The sequence below is a fragment of the Notamacropus eugenii genome, chromosome 2 (genome assembly GCF_028372415.1).
Source record: "Notamacropus eugenii isolate mMacEug1 chromosome 2, mMacEug1.pri_v2, whole genome shotgun sequence".
In the NCBI taxonomy this organism is placed as follows: Eukaryota; Metazoa; Chordata; class Mammalia; order Diprotodontia; family Macropodidae; genus Notamacropus; species Notamacropus eugenii.
This window is the reverse complement of record NC_092873.1, coordinates 385,335,981-385,357,914: the sequence shown is the minus strand read 5'-3', so window position 1 is coordinate 385,357,914 and position 21,934 is coordinate 385,335,981. Positions and strand designations below refer to the sequence as shown.

Sequence of the window (21,934 nt, the reverse complement as noted above, 5' to 3'; positions counted from 1 at the left end):
CCTAATTAAGATCTTGAGTGTTTAATGAATTGCAAACTCAGTGTGAGTTAATGGTGTGATATTGTGGCTTAAAAACTATTGGTATTTTAGGCAACGTTTAGAGATATAATATACAGAACAAAGGTGATAATCCTGCTGTGCCATGACATGCTTGGATCACATCTAGAGGTATTCTTTTTTTGGACACTACATTTTAAGAAGGACATTTATAAGCTGTACATCATCCAGAGGAGATGAAGGACTTCACGATGACCAGTTGCAAGAACTGAGGACTTCTGAAGAAGAGAAGATTTAGGGAGGGCTCAATAACTACTTCAAATATCTTAATAGCTGTGTCTTTGATCTCACACGACAAAACTAGAATCAACAGGTAGATATTTCAGAGAGGCAAACTGACTTGACATAAGGAAACATTTCAAAACAATTAGAGGTAACAAAAAGTGAAATGAGTTGCCTTAGAAATGGATTTCCCATCCCTAGAGGTCTTCAAGGCTGAATGATCACTTGGGGCTATTATAGAAGTGATTCTAGGTGAAGTAGGTGTTGGATTAGATGACCTCTGAGGTACATTCCAAATTTGAAATTCTAGGATTCTGAGATGCATTGATTTCTTTCTATAAGGAATTTAGAGGTTTCATTTTCTGAGTGAGAAGAGGTTCTCTTCATCTGATTGGCCAGAGTAAGTTAACATGAAATTTGAAGATCAAATGACTTCTTTTCGTGTCTGAATTGTTAGGAGCTTGAGGCATTGAGCCTGTCTCATTGTGGTTCGCTATATCATTCTTCCCAGGACTCAGCTTTCACCCCAAACGACCCTGGATCTTGACTAGTCTTCACAATGGAGTCATCCAACTGTGGGATTACCGAATGTGTACCCTCATTGACAAATTTGATGAGCATGATGGTAAGAGAATGAGTTCCAGAGGAGGTGGTTTTAATCTGGAGTCCATAGACCTTTTTAAGAAAATATTTCAATATGTGTATTTTAATGTAATTCATTTCCTTTGTAATCCTGTGGATCTGATTTCATTCCTTTAAAAATGACACTGAGAGGGGTTAATAGGTTTCACCAGACTGCAAAAAGAGTCCAGGACACAAAAAAGATTACATATAAGAATGATTGTAGCATCCAACTTCGAAATTTCAGTGGATCTGTGACTTCTTTACTTTGGGTAATTTGAGAGGCACCATGGTATAACAGAAAAAGAACTGGACTTGGAGTCACAGGTAAAACCTGTCTTCAGATGTTACCTATGGCACTATTTATCTGTGTGATGGTAGGCAAGTCATTTAACCCTGAACCTTAATTTTCCCATCTAAAAATGGGGAAAATGTACCTAATCTACCTTGCAGACTTGTTGTGATCAAATGAAATAATGTAAGTGAATTACTTTAAAATCTTAAAGTATTATTTAAATGTCAGTTCTCATTATTGTCACTCCATCTACCAGCATAAATCTGGGCCCATCTTAACCCTCTTAACCTTTATAATTCTTGACCATGTTTTCCTGTAAAGTCTGTAGAGAATCTTTCCAATGCATTAGAGGCCTTCCTCTGGTTCATTTACTCCAGTGTAGTACTTGTGACTGTCTGTCTGTTGTCACTCATAATCAAAAAATCACTTGAATTTAAATTCTTTGGGATTAAATAGGATTGGAAAAAGGTAATGGTTTAGATGGGACTATGTATTAATGAATAGGGATTTCCCTGGAGGGTAGATATTTGTAACTCCTTTAACATATTTTCACTTTACTAGGTCCTGTACGAGGCATTGACTTCCACAAACAGCAGCCACTGTTCGTCTCTGGAGGAGATGATTATAAGATCAAGGTAGAGAGAACATGATCTGAGGAAAATCAACAGAATATGGGAAGGTCGGGAATAGTGGGAGGCATAGAGCTTCCTCTCTTAACTGAACTTCTTACTTCTGGCAACCTGAACTAGCAGGGAGGCAGCTGTAAACCTTGAAATGTGAACTATTAATAGTTAACCCAAAGTTATTCGCAGAATTAAGTACTTTACTCTGTAGGGTAGACAGGGCCACCCTCAGTCCTCAAATTACAGCAACAACAGTTTAATTTAAACCTGAGAAATATACAAAATTGAATAAAACATGGCCCCTCTCCTCATGAAAGTTAGATACTAAAACAGGGAAATAGCATATACACATTAATAGAAGAGAACATGGTAAATTCATAAAGGAGGTGCAAAGTACTGCTCAAACAACAAAGAGAAAAAACTTTATGACCAATGATTGATGTGACAGCGAGAGGCAAAAGAACTATAGAACTTAGTGCAGTGCCTGGCAGATATTAAATACTTAATAAATGCTTGTTGATTAATTAGAAAGCAGACTTGTTTTCTGCTTTTTTTTTTTCAGCACTATAGTCCTGGTCCTTTTCATGTGGGATCAATAGCTGTATGCATTTCAGTAGGTCACATTGCACTTATTTATGTTCATAATGATCTAGGCTTTTCAAGAACAAATTAACTATATTTACTACATGCAGTTTAGAAAAAAGGGAAGGGTTTGACATTTTGGAAGAAATTTCGTCAAAAAGAATTGAAGTGTAACAGAGGTCAGCATTTTTGAAAGTAAGCTGCAGTTATTTAGAACACGATCACCTATATGGAGTTCTTCATTTCCTTGTTACTCTTGAGATAAAGGAGAAAATTAAGCAAATGGTTAAATCACTACCAATCCAGTGGACCTATGGAATTGGACAGTTTGGGGAATCTAAAGGAATACTTCAGTCAGGAAATACTGAAACTGATAAGCACAAGTATTCTTAGAATCCGTAATTTCCTTGAAGGCAATTTTTAGTGCTTATTCACTCTTCAGATTGCCCCATATTTACATGTTGTAGTGGATAGAACACTAGACTTAGAGTTAGGAAGACGTGTGTTTGAATCCCACCTCTGGATTTACTAGTTGCATGAGCATGGACAAGTCTTAACCCTTTTGACTTTCAGTTTCCTGATCTGTGAAGCTGGGATGACAGCATTGCTCGTATCTACCTTATAAATTTGTTGTGAGATTCCAGTAAGATAATGTCTGTAAAGTGCTTTGCAAATCTTAAACCACTATTTAAAAAGAAGCTTTTATTATTATCTGTATACATATTATACTCCAGGAAAATCTAAGCTCCTTATAGATAGGTATTATTTCATTTTATAAAGTGAGAGTGTGAAAGTATGAATATCTGCACCATCTTTCATCAAAATAAATGTTTAAAAAATGGTGTCAGTATGAGACACTCTGATTTTCTTTCAGTCATCTGCTGTGTGCTACATTCTTTGCTGAGTTACGCCTGTAAATGGTATTATTTCTCCAAATGGGTTGAGTTTTGAGAGCTCTGATGGATTGGGATAAAAGAGCCCTATGTCATGCTAATGGGAAGGAGAGTCATATTGAGGCTTGGACCAGTACCTCATCCTAAAGTTTTAGTTTTTGTTTTTAACCTTTCAGTGTTTTACTAGTGGTCGCTTTTTATATCTCTTTTACTTCCAAAGATTCTCCTTACTTCCCCTGTCTTCCCTCTAGGAACAACGCATTCCTCTCATCTTCCCCCTTGCACCCCTCTTTTTCCCCCCAGTCTTAAATGAATAAGAATTGTCAGGCAAAATCAATCAAACTATTGTTTGAAATGCCTGAAATTATATGCCCTGTGCTACATCATTCAATTCTCTGAAGTCATGATTGGTTACTGTAGTGATCAAAAATCTAGTTTTTCAATGATGTTTTCTTTTACATTGGGGTTGTTGTGTAAGTTGTCTTCTAAGCTCTGGTGATTTTGCTTTGTATCACTTCAAACAAGTCTTTTCAGACTTTTTGGAATTCTTCATATTTGCCATTTCTCATGGCACAATCTTTAAACAAACTGATGGGCTGTGAAGTAAGCAAGATCAGGAAGGCAATAGACACTATGTAAATGGAGAGCACACACACACAAAAAGATACAGAATGCTGCATGACTGTCATGAATAAGCTTAGCCCCAAAGAAAAGAAGAGACTATACTTCATGCAGGAATGAGTAATTAGGAGTGTGGATCATTGCACCTACTGTCAGACTCAATTGATGTTTTAGTTTTGTTAAACTTTTTTTCTTTTCTTATTCTTTGTTAAAAGAAATGGCTCTTGAATAGGGAAGAGAGAATAATGAGAGTTATTACTGAAGAAAATACAAAAATAAAATATTTCCAACTTTTTTTAAAAAAACAATTCATACATAAATCATAATTTGTTCAATCACTTCTTCAATCAGTGGATACCTACTTTTCTAGTTCTCTGCTACTTCAAAAAGTGCTGCTATAAATATTTTCATTCTATATTAATTCAAAGGATTAGTTTTTCAGATAGAGGAAATATTTTTCCATCTCTGAGAAAGTCTCCAAATTTTGTGTTCCTCCTCTCTAGCTTCCCTGGGATGCCCTAAAATGTCCTGTGAAAACTTCTGTCTACTTCTTCCTCAATCATAGTTCCTAGACTGACTCAAAAAAAAAGAAGATAATGCCAAATAAGCATGTTGGGAAATTTGGAACTCCAGTAATAAATATCTAGAAAGAGAGTCTTGGTGTCCGTGTATTCCACAGATATTCTTTGTTGACTTTTCTCTGACATCTAGGTCTGGAATTACAAACTTCGGCGCTGTCTATTCACATTACTTGGACACCTGGATTATATCCGTACCACATTTTTTCATCATGTGAGTATCCCTGTTTTTGGAATATTTGTTGTTTCCCATATAGGAATCTCTCACTTAATCATCTTTAAGAGTTCATAAACTGTTACAAAAGGAGAAATTTTCTTCTGAAAAAGGAAGAATCCAGGATTTCTCACTATTCTTGCTGAAACAGTTCTCATTTAAGGAAGCAATGGGAATTGGAGTTGGACCTGCCAACTTTGAGAGCCAAAAAAAAAAAAGGAATCTGTATGCTAATCTCATGTCAGAATGTTTTATTGCAATGTAACTTTTCAAATACATATTTGTTTATGGCAATTATTTAAACACTATAGATTTTAATAGTTTTTCCTACTGCCTTCTGAGACAAAGGCAGACTGAAAAAGAGAGCCATAACTCTGACTAAATAATTTCAGTATTGATAACTGAAGTCCTGCCTATGGGGTAGATTAGATGATTTCATCAAAGTTCTTCCCAGTCCTGTGATTTCATTGAAAAACAGTTTGAGAAAGTAAGTAGGATATGGTGCATGGCAACTGAAGCATTCAAGACTAATAATAATGCTCATTAAAATAGTTTAGGCAGCCATGCAAAAAGATTACTTTGGCATTTTCACACTTTAGTAAAAAAAAAAAATTACATAGTCCCTTATTTAGAGCAAGTTATCGTATTCGGCTCCCACCTACGTTTCTAGAATTATTTCATTCTACTTCATGCATGCTATGTTCCATCCAAACTAATTTACTCACTGCTCTCCTACCTCATCATTCTCTTTTGTATCTCAGGACCTTTCCTAATATCTAAAACCTATTCCCTCCTTACCACTACCTCTTAGAATCTCTAACTTCCTTCAAGGCAATTGTTAGTGTATTTTCACTCTTCAGATTACCTTGTACATTACATTGTATAATGGATAGAGCTTTAGAGTTGGAGTTAGAAAGACTTAGGTTTGAATCCCACCTCTGGCTTTTACTATCGACATTAGCTCCTTTGACCCTCAGTTTTCCTAATCTTTGAAGAAGGGATAATAACATTTGTAGTATCTATCTCATAGATTTGTTGTGAGACTCCAGTAAGATAATCTATAAAGTGCTCACACATAGTAGGTGTTTAACCAGTCATTCATTAAATGTTTATTAAGTGCCTACTATGTAATTGAATTATAAATGTCAGACATGGAATGACAACACTTGCATCTTCTGGTGGGAAAGCAGATGCTGGAAATGTTTTATGGGCAGGACAGATTTTACTAATAATTCCTAAAATTGCATTCTTGTTAATAATGCTGATCACTGTATATGGGAATTTATCCTAAACCAGTCCTAATTTCCTTTTATATCTGTATTCCACTGTCTTTTACTCTAAAAGTGCTAAATCTACAACAAATTATAAGTACATAGGAGAGGGGTCTCCATACTGTGCTCAGTCCCTTGGAGCACCAGCATGTTTGCCCAAAGCCTCAGTGACTCTTAGTAAATATAGTTAAAACCTTAGTCATTGGAATAAACCCAGAATAATAATAAGAAAAATAATAGGGGTTACATGATAAATCCCCATTTCTGGAATGTTTTTCAGGAATATCCTTGGATTCTGAGTGCTTCAGATGATCAAACCATCCGTGTATGGAACTGGCAGTCCAGGACCTGTGTCTGGTAATATAGGAGGAAGAGAATTCATTGGAGCCTTCAGTTTCCTCAATACTTAATCTGCTACATTATAGAGTGTATTAATATCATTCTGACCTTCCCAAGGGGATTATGTAATATTAGTTAATTACTGATTGCTTTTTCAGGATGTAAAAATTAAAGAATTTTAGCTATATATGGAAGCTCAGTAGTGAATGTTTGGCATCCCTTTTTTTTTTTTTTTCAGACAGGGCTTAGTACAACAGCTATAGGAGAATGTATTCTAAAGTGAAATTAAAACAGTGGGTCAAATTAGGCAGATCAAAGCCCACGTCTGTACAGAGTAAGTTGTTATCTTTGCAGATAGTTGGGGCATCATGTGAAGTTTTTAGAACAGTGAATTTGAGCTGTTCTTTAATTTTTTTAACTGTCAAATCCTTGTACTGGGGTCTAAGCATATTATGATCCATCTATATTTTTGGCTAGAATCCTATGTGGAATTTTCCATGAAATGTTGAGAGGGTTATATTTGACCACTTTGAAGTGATTGCCTTTGGGAGAGATGTCCCACAAAAATTTATCAATTATTTCCCAACGTGAAGTACTGTAATTGTATTTGGGTTATCTTCACTGTATACCTAGATTATTGCTGTGTTTTCAGGTATCTTTAATTTTTGCTGGTGCTTGAAAAAAGATGTATTTTATTTGAAAGTAAAGCAATTCTCTGGAATCAGCAATCTTTAGACAGTTAAAAGTAGTAAGACCTATCAGTAAAGGCCCAAAACAGAATAAGAGAAGCATCTGTGATACTGATCTGTGGGGAATGGTATTCAATTTGAGATTTTTGATTTGTTTTCTTATATTCTTGCAGTGTACTAACAGGACACAACCACTATGTAATGTGTGCACAATTCCACCCTTCAGAAGACCTGGTGGTATCAGCTAGCCTGGACCAGACTGTTCGTGTTTGGGATATTTCTGGTGAGCTACCCAAGTTCAGGGGACAGTATGATCAAACTTGATGGAAAACTGCAATTGCCCAAAGCAGTGAGAATGGTGTTCTTGAAAAAGGAACATTGGGGACTGATTTGAGAGAGATCAGCACCTTTTTTAGGGGCCTCATTACCCAGAATTAGCTTTGATGGTGTTAAATGTCTGTCGATAATAATCTCTGAGAAGCAGTTATTTGGAAATACTCATAGTCCTGACTCTGAAGGAAATTTCAGTTTCAGATAAATCAGCCATTAGGAAAGACTTGAATTCCATTAGGAATATCATGACTCACACTAGGGAAACAACTATAAAATTCATCAGTTAAGAAAATAATTTAGTGTGCTGATCAGTACAGCGAAGCAAGACTCCTAGATCTTGTCTTCTTGTTCCAAGATGGTAAAGCCCCTAATGTGTTTTTCTAACATTATAGAGATGAATTTCTCTGTTCAGATGATCTTCTGAATACCTTTTTGTCAAGCCATTCACAGGCAAGAGGAAAGTCCTTCAAGATGAGGAATTCTGTGGTTCAAAGTTTTTGGGTAGTTGTGCTAATCATTATTCCATGTCATAACATACATCTTTGCTTTGAGGTACTAATTTAATTTATATGGCATTTCAATTTGGATGTAATCTTTTCCCATAGAATTTGCTTTCCAAATTAGACAAAAAGCACATATGGGAAAAGGGTACCCACCTAGAAGAGAAACAAAGCATTGGATGTATGAAAATAGCTTTGTTTTATGGCTAGAATCAGAAGCCACAGATCCAAATGCCAAGGCTATCTACCTAATTCTGTCAGCTCTCTGGAATATCTCTCTATATTACTTTACCTCCAGAGCTCTAGGGCTCCTGAAGATCCTTAGAGATTCCATGCTATAAAAAGGCGTGGTAGAATAAGTTAAGGACTATAGAACATTGTCCCCTTTTATGCAGTTAAAGGGAAAGACTTCCTAAGGGTCCTTGCCCAAGTCCTTCAGGCCAAGTAAGCAGCCTCGGTATTCTATCGACATGAGGACTAGCTCACCCTCTCCCAGATGCTCTGCAGATTGGCAGCAGGGTGTGCTGAGGCAAGGGAGTGCTTACTGCTACTCCAGCTGTTAGCGAACAGCAACAACCAGAGTAAGTTGAGAAGAAGCTGGCACCCCCAATGCATAATTTGGAATTTTCCCCATCTCAGTTCCTTAAAGACTAGATGTAGCATGTAATACATGCAAGCTAGGAAAGCAGCGTTTTAAGAATGCTACTTGCAGATTCTGCAGCCTCTGTTGAAGTTTCTGCAAGAATTGGGTTCAGGACTGGTAGAAAGTCTCCTGCAAAAATTTAATACTAGGTGGCGGGGTTGGAGGGTAAGGTTGGAGAAACATTTGCCATTGCAGTTTTCCACCAAACTGATTGTGCCATTTGAAGTACATTACCCAGACGCAGGACCAGCCATGCCAACAGGAGGAGCTAGGCATAGGCATATGAGCCTGTCAGAGCCTATGTCCTCTCCTCACTGCCAACATGGGGGAATTTAATATCCATTCTCCCAGTAACCTAGCTACAGCTTTCCACCACACACACTCCCTGCCTCTGCCTCTCTCTTTCTCTCTGAGGATACAGGAGCCAAATAGGATTGGAACCTAGCCCACCCTGTTCTAGTGGTTTCTAGGATGGTCATTTAGAGCTCAGCTCTGCTCACCCCACAGGGGCACTGCACATACTGCCTAGTGCCAGGCATAGTCTGTTCCCTGGGGCCAAGCTAAACCAAGTTGGGGCAGTTAGAATGCAAAATAACCACTTGGCTTTTGGGTATGAAAGCCCAGATTACTGGTACTCATTTTTTTCTTTAGCTTTAGTGGGGAAAGACCATTCCTCTACCAAAGTTAGGGGCCCTGAGTCTGAAAAAAGAGAGAAAGAGGTGGCTAAATCTTGGTGGTGGTATGTGTTGGCTCCTAGCAACATACAGTGCATGGGTCATAACCTAATGGATATCTGTGGCCATGAGAAATCTCTTGCTAGCTTTGGTACTAATGTTAACGTTCCCCCTTATCATCCTCCAGTTTGTGCCTGAAGTTTGCAAAGTAGCTTCTCTTCTCTCTCCCTTCCCATTAATCTCTTAACGTAAGAGGAAGAATGAACTTTGTGGTTGGACTCTTGCCCAAGTTCCTTCCCTTTTCCAGAGCTTTCTAGACTCTCCTCATCACTACTTGTTTTTATTCAAGGGAGCACCAAGCATAGGTGAACAAGTTAGCTTCATACTACTAGGAACTGGGACTTTTCTAGAGCTAGTGCTATTAATATTTAGGCGACAACTTGTGACTTCTGATTCTGGGAACAAATACTTGATTGAAAATAAAATGGCAGAGGAACTGAAATATAGTGTGAATTCCCCTACTTATTTTTCTGAGACTCCATCTTGAAATAAGGGAATAGCCCCTTGATTGAAAACATGGAATGGCTTTGACAGCAAGACTTTATTTACCTTCTTTAACCTTCTCAGGAGAAGACCCTTGTCTCCAGTGCAGTCTAACTTCTTTCTAAGAATTTGAATCTTTCAAGACCTCAGCTTAGCAAATGCTTCTGGTTAATACAAATAAACCTTTTGAAAACCTTATCAGGGAAAATTGGCTATTTCTGCAGTTTGAGTTTTGAGTGAACTAATATTTTAATTCTTTTGTGTACTTAACCCTTTGCATGCCAAGCTCACGTAACTAATCTCAGTCTTTGGAATGCCTTTGTACTAATTGTCTCTTAATTAGATGCTAGAATTACCTTCATTCCTTCCTCCTCCCCATCCCCCCCCATTTGGAGAGTGCACCAAACTGGTCCGTTCTGAGTGTGTCTACTCCTCCCTCTGGATTTGTGTAGCTGCTGCAGAAATTTTCCATCTGTCGTTCAGTCTTAGTGAGTGGCTTGTCAAAGGCTCAAGTATTTCTCTTCCGAGTTTCTTTTCACTGCCTGTCACTATTCATCTGTCCATCTTTCCCCTCCCCCTTTCCTGGGTCATTACACGCAAGTGCAACAAAGGCTTCCACTCTGTCATAGAGCTTTCCCTTTTAATGTATTTGTTGATGCTTATTGGAGGTGAAGTTCCTCCCAGCTGTCTGTCTTTGTGCTTTCCTTTGATTCTGTTTCATGCATTAGGATCATTAAAGAAAGCTGACAGATCCGGTTAAAGGGACAGGATGAATAAGCAAAAGGAAGGTTCCCTATGATAATCTGCTTATTAAACCTTGAAAGAATTTTTGAAAGCATAGCTTTGTTTCTCTCAACCTGTTGGCTCTTGAGTTTTTTCACACTGCTCAACTAGGTACAGGGGACAAGATAAAACTGTGTCATCTTTTTCACCTCCTGGCTGTCTGCTCTTCCCATCTGGTCTTCTGTATGGCAAGAAGCATTAGTACTTTTTAAAAAATAATATAGAAGCATAACCATTCAAGTGACTTGAGTTTTTCTGCAATTACTATACTTCCATCAATTTAATTGTTTTATCCTAGAAAGCACAGTATATCAAGGATTTCAAACATACTCTGTTTTTGTGAATGTTAAGTGTTTTGCAGAGCCATTATTCCAGAAAAAAAAGCATTAGATTAGAAGAGCAAAGTTGTAGTCTCACCACCTCTTTCAATTTTAAAAAGTATGTCCTTGGCCAAGTTATTTAACCCTAACGATCCTATTTGCTCATGTAAAGGGTCAGTGATAGCATCTGGTCTTCCTAATTCATTGTTCTCATGAAGTTCAAATGCAATAATAAATATGAAGGCTCTTTGAAAATCACAAAGCACCATCTAAATAGTAATCATCTTGATCTTGTCTCTGACTACAAGGAATTATATGATCTGTGAATGGTTTTTAATGGTAGATGTCTTGCAGCCTGTAAGCTATCTGTGTGACCCTTAGACAAATATGACTTTTGGTTGGGAAAAGTGTTACTTTAGTTTTCCTTTCATTGCTGTAAATTGCAGCAATTCTAGACAGTCTGTCTTTTAAAAGTTTGAATAATTCACTTAATAATAAATTTGGTCAATGCTATAAGCTTTCTAGGCCTTAGTAGGAAGCCTGCTTTTACTTTATTTACCCAGCCCACAGATATTTATTTCAAACTTCATAACAACAGTCTCTGAGACCCTTTTGAAAGTTCTTTGAATTCCCTGAAAAATTACTACTTTAAGAAGTTCCAGGGTACATAGGTGATACACTGAATGGAGCCCTGCAGTCAGGAGAACCTGAGTTCACATATGACCTCAGATACTTAGCTAGCTGTATGATCCTGGGCAAGTCACTTAATCCCAATTGCCTCCAAAAACCAAATGAAGAAAAAAAATTAAACAAAGAAGTTCCAAGTGATGGCATTCCTACAGAGTTTCTCTTTGTAATTTTTGAGATAACGGGAAAATTCAGTAGCTAATGTAAAGTGACTCACTATTTGGGATCACATTTCCAAATTGTTCAACAATTGGAAACAGAAGCCATTGCAAGGGAAAAGATTAAGTGTGAGTTTATAGAAGGTAATGGATCATTTAAAAGTGCTGCTCAACTTAGTATAGGAAAAAGACCATTTTTAGAAACTGTATTTTTGAAGTTTAAAAAAAGTTTTTAAAGAAAGGCAACATGATATTATCATAGGTGAAGGGAACACTTTATTTGGAGTAAGACGACTTGGATTTAAGTCACAATTAGTTCTTCCATTCATTTAATAGTTTTATAATCATGAGTAAGTCACTTAACCCAAATGATCCTCAGCATCCTCATCTGTAGAGTGACAGTGTTGGACTAGATGATTTCTAAGGTCCATTTCAACCTCTGTCCTTTTATAAAGTACAATACAGCCAAACTGTCAAGTAAAATTTCTCCTTTTCCCCATCTCTGATTTTTTTTTCCCTCCTTTTCTTAAATGTTTCTCTATCACTGTGCCCTCCTCACCTCTGATACTTTACTATTTTGGTAACATTATGTTTGCTTCCCCCATGCCTACGCATCATGCCTCAAAGGTCTGAGGAAGAAGAACCTTTCCCCTGGAGCTGTGGAGTCAGATGTGAGGGGAATAACAGGGGTTGATCTCTTTGGGACAACGGATGCAGTCGTAAAACACGTTTTGGAGGTACTGTTTCTAGAGCCAATGATTAGGCATAGATTCCCTAGAAAGGGATTAAGTGACGATATTGGTCTCAAGGATAGTTACTTCACTGTGTAAATCTCAGGAGAAGAAGGGAGAGACTGGATCATAGTTTCCACCTGCCATCATAGAACCAAACGTTTTTACAAGCCTTTTGTTAGAAATCCAGTCAATCTTTCAATAAGTATTTATTGAGTATCACCTTGGGACTAAAGAAGGAATACATATGGTCCCTGCTCTTAGTTATGGAAACAAAATATTTTACATGTAAAAATTAAAAATTGGATAATGTAGTTAAATAATATGGAGATAGATAAAAATAATGACCTCCCCCCATAAGGAACTTAGATTTTACTGGGGAATACAGTATGAACCTTAGAGATAGGAGATAACTGAGAAGTAAGAGAGTGTCAGGGAAAGCTTCACAGAACAGGTGTCACATGTGTTGAGTCTTGAAGGGGAGATGAGGATCATGGGAAGTAAAGATAAGGAAAAAGCACATTCCAGACATGGGAGAGGAGATGGCATGCAAAGTTAAGGAAATAGGCAGTAGTCCAGTTTGACTGAAATGTAGAGTATAGAAAGGGGAAAGTAATATGTGGTGAAGGCAAAAAGAATAGGAGAGAGGGTATGTGAACCTTAATATCAGTTGGTAATATTGACCAACCTGAAATGGTGATCTTCACTTCAGAATTTTAGAGAATCATGATTCCAGGATTTTATGCACAGGAGTAAAATCAATGACACTCTAGCATCCTTTTCATCTAGCATGAATCATGATGTACTGTGGGGAAGCTATCATTTGCAGAGCTTTGTTAAAAGATTCACTCCTGCATGACTTCTACACAGGGTCATGATCGTGGAGTTAACTGGGCTGCTTTCCATCCCACTATGCCTCTTATTGTGTCTGGGGCCGATGACCGTCAAGTGAAGATTTGGCGTATGAATGGTGAGTAGACCACTCCACTCCTGGGAATTGGGGACCCTAGACTTTGTGACATGCTCTCCTACCATCTGCAGGTAAGATGATACAAGCTTCTTATGTGATTCAGTTCTTCATGTTAATCCTGAAAGATAGAAGCTGTCCTCTTCCCTTTATTTTTAGATAGCAGTTTGGCATTGTGAATTTGAATAAGAAGAGAAATTTTTAAAAGGGAAGTAGAGAGAAATTTGAAACTATTGAGGAAACCAAAGAAGGAGGAAATATTCTGATCAATCACAGCTAGTAGTACCGTTCTTTGTGCTGGTGCTGAGCATTTGGTTGAGAGCAGTTCACTATCACACAACCAATTTCAGTGATAGTAGACAAGCAGAGAGAGAGTATTTCTGGTGACCTAGTTCTTCCTTCTTACCAGAATCTAAGGCTTGGGAGGTAGATACCTGCCGAGGTCACTACAACAATGTCTCCTGTGCTGTCTTCCACCCTCGCCAGGAGCTCATCCTCAGCAATTCTGAAGATAAAAGTATTCGTGTGTGGGATATGTCAAAGCGGTAAAGTAGTTTGTGTTGAACTTAATACTAGGGATGGGGTGGGGCAACTTGGTGGTGCAGTGAATAGAGTACCGGCCCTGGAGTCAGGAAGACCTGAGTTCAAATCCGGCCTCAGACAATTGAGACTAGCTGTATGACCTTGAGCAAGACACTTAACCCCAATTGCCTTGCCTTCACCCCTCCAAAAAAGAAAAAAACAAATACTAGGGATAGTGATTTGTACAAGCCCTAGGGAGGTAGAGGAAGGTAGTAAGGTCCATTCTTCTCTTTAACTATACTAAAAGATTTTTATTTGTCCATCTGTTATCTTTAACATTTAGAAAACTCAAATCAAGGACTGTGCAAGTTTGAAGGGACATTGATAGGTCAGTCATTCCTCTCTACCAATCCGTGGGGATCTCCCAAGTCTGGTCTTTATTTCTCTAAATTCAGATAGGGATTTTTTTTCCCTAACAATCTATGGTAAGTTCAAGAAGTGAAGAAATCCAAAAATCAAAACATGCTTGAGATGGGGAAGCACATTATGATCTCTTGATCAGATCAGTATTGATCAGTCATCATAGGACCATAGCCTTAGAGCTGAAAGGAACCTTAGAGGTCACCAAGTCCAATCCCCTCCTTTTACAGTTGAGTAAACAAGCTCATGGAGGTTAAGTTACTTGCCCAGGGTCTCACAGGTAATAAGTGTTCAAGGCAGGATTTGGACCCAGGTTCATTCTTTCCTTCCTTCATTCTTTCCTTCCTTCCTTCCCTCCCTCCCTCCCTCCCATTCTTGTCATTCCCAAAACCTTAAACCCAGTGTACTCTGAAGCTCATAGGTTGGACAACAATAGGTCCCTGCCCAAGCTCCATTTAATGGATGGCTTAGAGTGATTATCAATAGTAACAGATTCTCTTTCCCTCCCAGTTTGATTTAGTTATTTTCTTCTTTTGCTCATTAAAAGTGCCATTCTCTGACTACTTTTTAAAGAGCCCTATTCACTCAGTGGGCATTACCTCCCTGTAAGTGAGTACGTGAAAAGACCTAGCTTAAAAAGGCCAAGGTCTCCCATTGCATCCTGGGCCATCTCCAGTCATCCTGATGAATATCTAGTCACTGAATCCAGATGGCTCAGGAGAAGAAAGTGAGGCCTTGCACAGCCCTCCCTCACTCAAAGTCAAGTGCAAATCATGTCATCATTTCTCTGACGTCATGTCATTCTTCAAAAACAAAGGATGAACACAACCAACCTGAACCCAAGTTATCCTGGTTGCAAGTGCAGCACTCTGTCTACTATATCATGCTGTGTCTGTAATCTTGGTCCTGTTTACTTTGACATGTGTTGGTCCTGGTTTGATTTCCTCAGTTAGTTTGTTAGCTTGCTGTCTTTCAGATTGAATATTCCTGGGAAACTGATGATTGTTTTTCCATTTCTTCTTTTCTCCAATCCACAATAGGACTGGAGTTCAGACCTTCCGTAGAGACCATGACCGTTTCTGGGTTCTAGCTGCCCATCCCAACCTCAACCTATTTGCTGCAGGTAAGACCCCTTTTTCCTCCTTCCTCATTGTGCCTCAGTTACAACAGAGCAGAGTTATTTTCCATCCCTTTTTAAGTAGATATACAGTAGGTTAACATGGGAGAAAGCAAGATTCTCAGAGCCAATTGGTTGGATTTTTAGTTTCTTTTTTCTCCAGTCGTCTTGGAGAAAAGGTGTCCTCTTTGAGTTACACTGGCAAATCATGCTTTTTCTGTCCAGATCATATTCAGTGCTGATCCCTGGCCTTAGAATCTTTTTTTTTTCTTTTTTTAATATTTTACCTTTTTTCCAATTACATATAAAAACAATTTTTAACATTTTTTAATTTTTGAGTTCCAAATTATTTCCCTCCATTTTTCCCCTTCCTCCCTCATTGAGAAGGCAAGTTTGATATAGGTTAAGAGTAGGGAACCTGTGTTATACATGTATGTCATGCAAAACGTATTTCCATATTAGTGTTGTGAAAGAAAACCCAGGACCCCTCCCCCAAAATGAGAACAAGAAAAATAAAGTTTAAAAAAATATGCTTCAGTCTGCATTCAGACTCCATCAGTTCTTTCTCTGGAGGAAGATAGCATTTTTCAGCATAAGTCCTTCAGAATTGTCTTAGGTCATTGTATTGCTGAGAAAAGCTAAATCATTCACGGTTGCTCATCATATAACATTGCTGTTAATGTATATACTGTTTTCCTGGTTTTGCTCACTTGACTTTTCATCAGTTCATATAAGTCTTTGCAGTGTTTTCTGAAAGCATCCTGCTCATCGTTTCTTAGTAGTATAATAGTATTCCATCACAATCATAGACCACAGCTTGTTCAGCCATTCCCCAATTGATGATCACCAATCCACCACAAAAAGAGCTGTCATAAATATTTTTGTACTTATAGGTCCTTTTCCTTTTTTTTATCTTTTTGGAATACAGACCTAATATTGCTAGGTTGAAGGATATGCATGGTTTTCTAACTCTTTGGGCATTGTTCCAAATTGCTCTCCAGAATGGTTAAGTCAGTTTATAACTCCATCAGCAATGCATTAGTGTCCCAATTTTTCCACATCCCCTTGTCATTTTCCTTTTCTTTCAAATTAGCCAATCTGATAGATGTGAGATGGTGCCTCAGAGTTGTTTTAATTTGCATTTCTCTAATCAGTAGTGATTTAGAGCATTTTTTCACATGATTGTAGATAGTTTTGATTTCTTCTTCTGAAAACTGCCTGTTTACATCCTTTGACCATTTTTCAATTGGGGAATAACTTGTATTGTCATAAATTTGACTCAGTTCTCTATACATTTGAGAAATGACTAGCCTTAAGAATCTTAAACCACATACATGTAGTTCTCCTTTCAGACCAAAAGGGAAAAGCCATAGGAGGCAGGGTCTTCTTATGATAGTGGAAGAAGCTAGTAGAAAATGATCAAGTTTTTAAATGTTTTTTTAGCCTCCTGGGGCTTAGAGATCATGTCATATCAATACCAGTTGAAAGAACTTAGAGATTTTTAACTTGGAGAATAGAACCCTTGCTGGGAGGAAAGGGGAGGGGAAGAGGACATGATAATTTTTTTTCATGTATTTGAAGTGCTGTCATTTGGAAGAGAAATTATACTTGTTTTACCTAGCCTCCAAGAGTAGACATATGATTGGAAATTACGAAGAGGCTATCTGAACCCTACCAAGTCTCAGTCCTTTCCCCAGCTTTATCTGTTCCTTAGCTTCTGTCTCTGACCAAAGCCAACCATTCCTTCTCCTTCCATCCAGGTCATGATGGTGGCATGATTGTCTTTAAACTGGAACGAGAGCGACCAGCTTATGCTGTTCATGGCAACATGCTACACTATGTCAAGGATCGATTCTTGCGCCAGCTTGATTTTAACAGCTCTAAAGATGTTGCTGTCATGCAGTTGAGGAGGTAAATCTGGCTTAGTTGGCTAGTTAATTCTTCTACCTTCCTAACACCAGTCCATAACAGAACATCTCTCCCATGGGCTTTCATCTCGTGTTTCTTTAAATAGCATTTGAGATTTTTTTTTCACCCATATCACAGTTTGGATCTTGTTGGTGCTGCCCAGTTTGTATGGTGGACAAGGAGGGTAGTTATATAGGTGACCACAGGTGACCTTGGGAGTGGGTATGTTTAGACCCTTAGGTCTAGAACCATTAATTTGAGCTAATGACTCCTGGGACAAAGAATTGTATCGACATGGTCATGACTCTTCTATCTGTTCTTATGCACAGCAAAGAAAACTCTTCTTTTAATAGAGTACCCCAACTTGGTGATACCACATTTACCTTAGATAGGACCAACCCAGGTCAGACTGAGAGATAGATTAGAGTTGAAACTGTTCTGAGGTCCATTTTGTATTTGATACAGAGTCTCCTCCCTCATTCTTCCACTACCCATAAGCAATATATATATACAACCCCAAACCAGAGTGCTCAGATGATGTGATAACCTCTGGGACTCCTAGTAAAAGACACTGTCCTCTTAGAAAGCCAGCTGCACCAGCATGCTGAAACATTAATGGTGACAAACCTTGGCATGGGAGGTTTGTTGTCATCTGCCAGTACTGCTGCAATAAAAGTTGGGTTGATACAAATGTTCCAAGGAACTAGAGAAAACTGCCAGAGACAAATCAAGTCCTGTTGCTCTGCGATGTCAATTGTAATTGTGTGTAGGAATTTGGATTTCAACGAGGCTGATCCCCCTCCCCTCCAGCCTGTCCTTTCTCAGTTGTGGCCACCACCTTCTGTTCACTGATTCAGGGTGTACTAGGTTTGTTTTTTAAAAGCTTTTTACTTAGAACAAAGACTCAAGTTAGGAGGTCAGATGGAAAGAAAGTGAATGCACCTTTGAGAGAAATTTAAAAATCCCAAAGCTTGATTTTCTCAGTTCATTTCTGATGCTCCTTCCCAATTTCCTCTTCTTTGCATCTTCCTAGTGGTTCCAAGTTCCCAGTGTTCAACATGTCATATAACCCAGCAGAGAATGCAGTCCTACTATGCACAGTGAGTAATCACCATTGAGGTGGACTCTTATACCTCAAAGTATACAGAATTTAAATATCTTTTTCCCATGGCAACACAGTTTTTAGTATCCTTCTTAGATGTTTAAAGTTAATGATCTCTTGAGCATTAGCATAGTGAACATTCATAAGCTCAAACCAGATGTAGTCCCCTTAACATAGGTGAAGGATTGTTTAGTAGTAGATTCTCTGGGAATGTTGACTTCACTCTTATTATCCTGTGAAGTATAGAATGTCCTAGATTTTCAAAAAGCCAATTTTGTTTTGAATTGATGGTGTTTAAGAGTATATTTACTCTTAGCCCAGGAGGTGGTTAACTTGATCTCACTGTTTGGATCAGAATAGAAGGGTGGGTCAGATAAAAAGAAGATACTTACAGGGTCCCCACATCACCATCTCTACTTCTTGCAACCCAGATTGCAGTGAAGTTTAAAAAATATGCGCATTATTAGTTCCCCTGCTGCCAAATTAAGAAAATGAGACCAGTGTTCCTATTTCACTTTTGATTTATGGACTCTATTGCAAATTTTTCTTCTTCTTCCAACCCCTATTTTTAAAGACTAACTCTTTAATGGCAGCTTCTCTTTTAAGTAAACAGTTTTTTGTTTTTTTTTTTAGTTTATTGAAGGATGTTGGAAATAGGGAGTGATGGCACTCTAAGGGAGCAGAACAGATTCAGCAGATTTGCTCTGAGACATGGAAAGATTCTTTTCCCCTTTCTGTCCTTCAGTTTGATGCTCTGTAAAACTGAAAAAAGATTAATGCCTATGGTTATGCTAAATGTTCAGGATTTGAGGAAGATAAGTGGCATTGTGTATATGCGAAAAATTTTCGAAAAGGTCCCTGTAAACCCTGCCTGTATGTACATTCATCACACATCTCAGGGAGGAGAGGGACAGGCTATGTTAAAATCAAATATTCAGAGTATTACATGTTCAGAAAAGAAATATTTGCTTTATGTTAGATTGAAGAGCTTTGCTATGTTCTTTTCCTCTGATAATCTCACTACTACTACCTTCTTTTACAGAGAGCCAGCAACCTAGAAAACAGCACCTATGACCTATATACCATTCCCAAGGATGCCGACTCTCAGAATCCTGATGGTAGGCTTTCAGCTGCTCCACTCATTCCAGCCCCACCCTTCATTCACATCGTCATCTCTCTTCAAGGCCTCCATCTTCCCTTCCCAGACCATATCCTCATTGCTCATGTCTGTTGGCAGGTGCCGTTGACAACTGCATCATAGGCGACTACATTGTGAAAAATTCATGTTCCTCCCACATTTTATTACCTCAGCTAGATATATATATTTTATAATTTGGTTATTAGAAACTCTCCATTTTCCCTTTCAGCACAGCGTGCTCTCCTGGTTTATTGTCAGCTGAGATGACTTTCACCCTGGTAGTTTCATTTATTTAAAAATGTGGTTCCAATCTGGGAATGTGTCACCCTGGGGCTGGGGATTTATGCTCTCCCATCCACTTCCAGCTCCAATTTGCCTCCCCTCACATGTCAGAAAGATGTGGCTGTTAACAACCCCAAGCCCCACCTGGGATCTCAGGATCCAGCTGAGACCCTGCTGCCTCCTCCATCACTCCTACCCCACTGTGAACAGCCTCCCTGTCAGAACTTGCTGACGTTGCTGATTATTGAAGTGGCTCTGACTCCTGCTCATGTTCTTCTTTCTGTGGTCCCTCCTGTTCATCCTGCAGAAGCCAGTAGGATAGCAGTTCAGGCCTCAGATCTTCATTTCTTTATTAACACCTTGACCCCTGCTAGAAAGTTCCAGAGGAAGCTTTTTTGTTGCCCATTGATACTTTAGATTGTTGGGGCATGTCCTCTTTGTTGGGACAATATCTATTGTATGGCATTGCTTCTGCTGCTGCTGTTGTAGCCCTCTGTAATGGATGGTCACAGAGACTGCAAGTACCTGGGACATGACAAGATGAGAAGTTGGATGGGGGGAAAAATTACATCTTTATTTTTACTAACCTCTAACTGAAATTTGTCATTTCCTTCCATTAGGAAGTTTAAAAAAAAAAAACAAACTTGAGAAGGACTCCATAAGTTTCACCAGACCACCAAGTGGTTCATGACACAAAAATGAGTAAGAACTCTGGATATCTTAGTGATGGATATTTACGGATCCTTCTAGAACTTCCATTGAGCCAAGAGATTTAGCCTCCTCACCAACCTAACTTACTTTTTCCCCCTCAGAACTGCTCATTTGATTATGAAAATTTAGGAGTTTTAGTTTTGTCTTATCTCTTTTCCTTTTCTTTACCTATCCTGGAGGGGGAAGATGGTATTACTAATTAGCAAAGAAACAGCCCAAAGATGGGCAGCAGAAGGAAAGAGGAGGAAAAGCAAAAGACTTGGATAATCCACACATTGGATCACAAGCTCCTGGTAATGGAGTGTTGGCTGTAATAATAATTAGCCTTGTAAATAGCCAGACACCCCAGGTGTCTGAGAAATTTAGGCCAGGCCAGTCAGTATGTTGGTCAGTACATTCTGCCATATTCTCTCCTGTTACTGATAGATAAAGGAGCGTTACAATGCATCCTTCTGTTCATCCTCGTATTGAGTGCCCAGACAGTAGTGGCTAGGCATTAAGAAGATCTGTCTCAAATTCATAATCTGCTTCAATACTCAGCTAGTGAAGGTAAAATGATACAGTGAGATTTTTGTAAGTCTTTTAAGGGCTGATGTCAATGGTTGAACTTTGTTGTGCACCAACTATGTACTAGATGCTACTCATCACGGGGTTTTCCTTCCTTAAGGGCTCCCCTCAGTCAGAGTGGTCTCTGAATTCTGCACTCAGTCCCACAGGGTTCCTTGAGGAGGCCTGCATTTACATGTTAAAAGCAGCAAAACAGCTGTGAGCTAGGGAGGGGGCTCTGCCTCTCCTCCAGCTTGTTTAGCCGCCTATCAGTAGGGGGTTCTGGGCCACCGACAGGCCCCTCGCTGTGCCACAGCTTGGCCAGGAAGGCCCTGCTCGTTAGCTTGACAGAGTGTTCTGTCTCCTAGGATAGGCGGCCCCTTTGCCAGCACATGGCATTGGCTGACAAGCAGCCACTTGGCCTAGAGATAGAGGATTGGGGAACTGGTACTGGCATTTGGAGAAGAATGGTGGGGAAAAGTCACTCATCAATAGCCTCAGGTTACGACTGAATTAGTTAGGAAGCAGCTGAGCTGGCATAGCCAAGGTGGCAGCCAGCAGGACTGGCAGTTCCATAGCACCTGACTCTGTCACCTGCCAGTGGCTTACCACATGTCCCTCCTTATTAACCCCCACCCCCATCTTGTTCTCCTCAGCCCCTGAAGGGAAGCGGTCTTCTGGCCTGACAGCCGTATGGGTTGCCCGAAATCGTTTTGCTGTCCTGGATCGTATGCATTCGGTGAGATGTTTTTGTAGGGTTTCATTGCTATTTTTTGAGTGATGTGAAGTAAACAGAATTGATTTATTACTACCTTGTTGAGGTTGACAATTGAGATCACAGCCA

General features: G+C 39.0%; 1 protein-coding gene across 1 annotated transcript in view; it reads left to right on the top strand.

Annotated features, from left to right (window-relative positions):
• COPA (COPI coat complex subunit alpha) overlaps positions 1-21,934 on the top strand; it is a 37,744-nt gene that overhangs the window by 2,546 nt on the left and 13,264 nt on the right. The window contains exons 2-14 of the mRNA XM_072647410.1: positions 791-904; positions 1,757-1,830; positions 4,626-4,706; positions 6,258-6,334; positions 7,179-7,288; positions 12,274-12,383; positions 13,248-13,347; positions 13,754-13,889; positions 15,327-15,409; positions 17,164-17,314; positions 18,345-18,411; positions 19,456-19,531; positions 21,747-21,829. Coding sequence (XP_072503511.1) covers positions 791-904; positions 1,757-1,830; positions 4,626-4,706; positions 6,258-6,334; positions 7,179-7,288; positions 12,274-12,383; positions 13,248-13,347; positions 13,754-13,889; positions 15,327-15,409; positions 17,164-17,314; positions 18,345-18,411; positions 19,456-19,531; positions 21,747-21,829 — 1,262 coding nt within the window. The remainder of the gene's footprint in view (positions 1-790; positions 905-1,756; positions 1,831-4,625; positions 4,707-6,257; positions 6,335-7,178; positions 7,289-12,273; positions 12,384-13,247; positions 13,348-13,753; positions 13,890-15,326; positions 15,410-17,163; positions 17,315-18,344; positions 18,412-19,455; positions 19,532-21,746; positions 21,830-21,934) is intronic.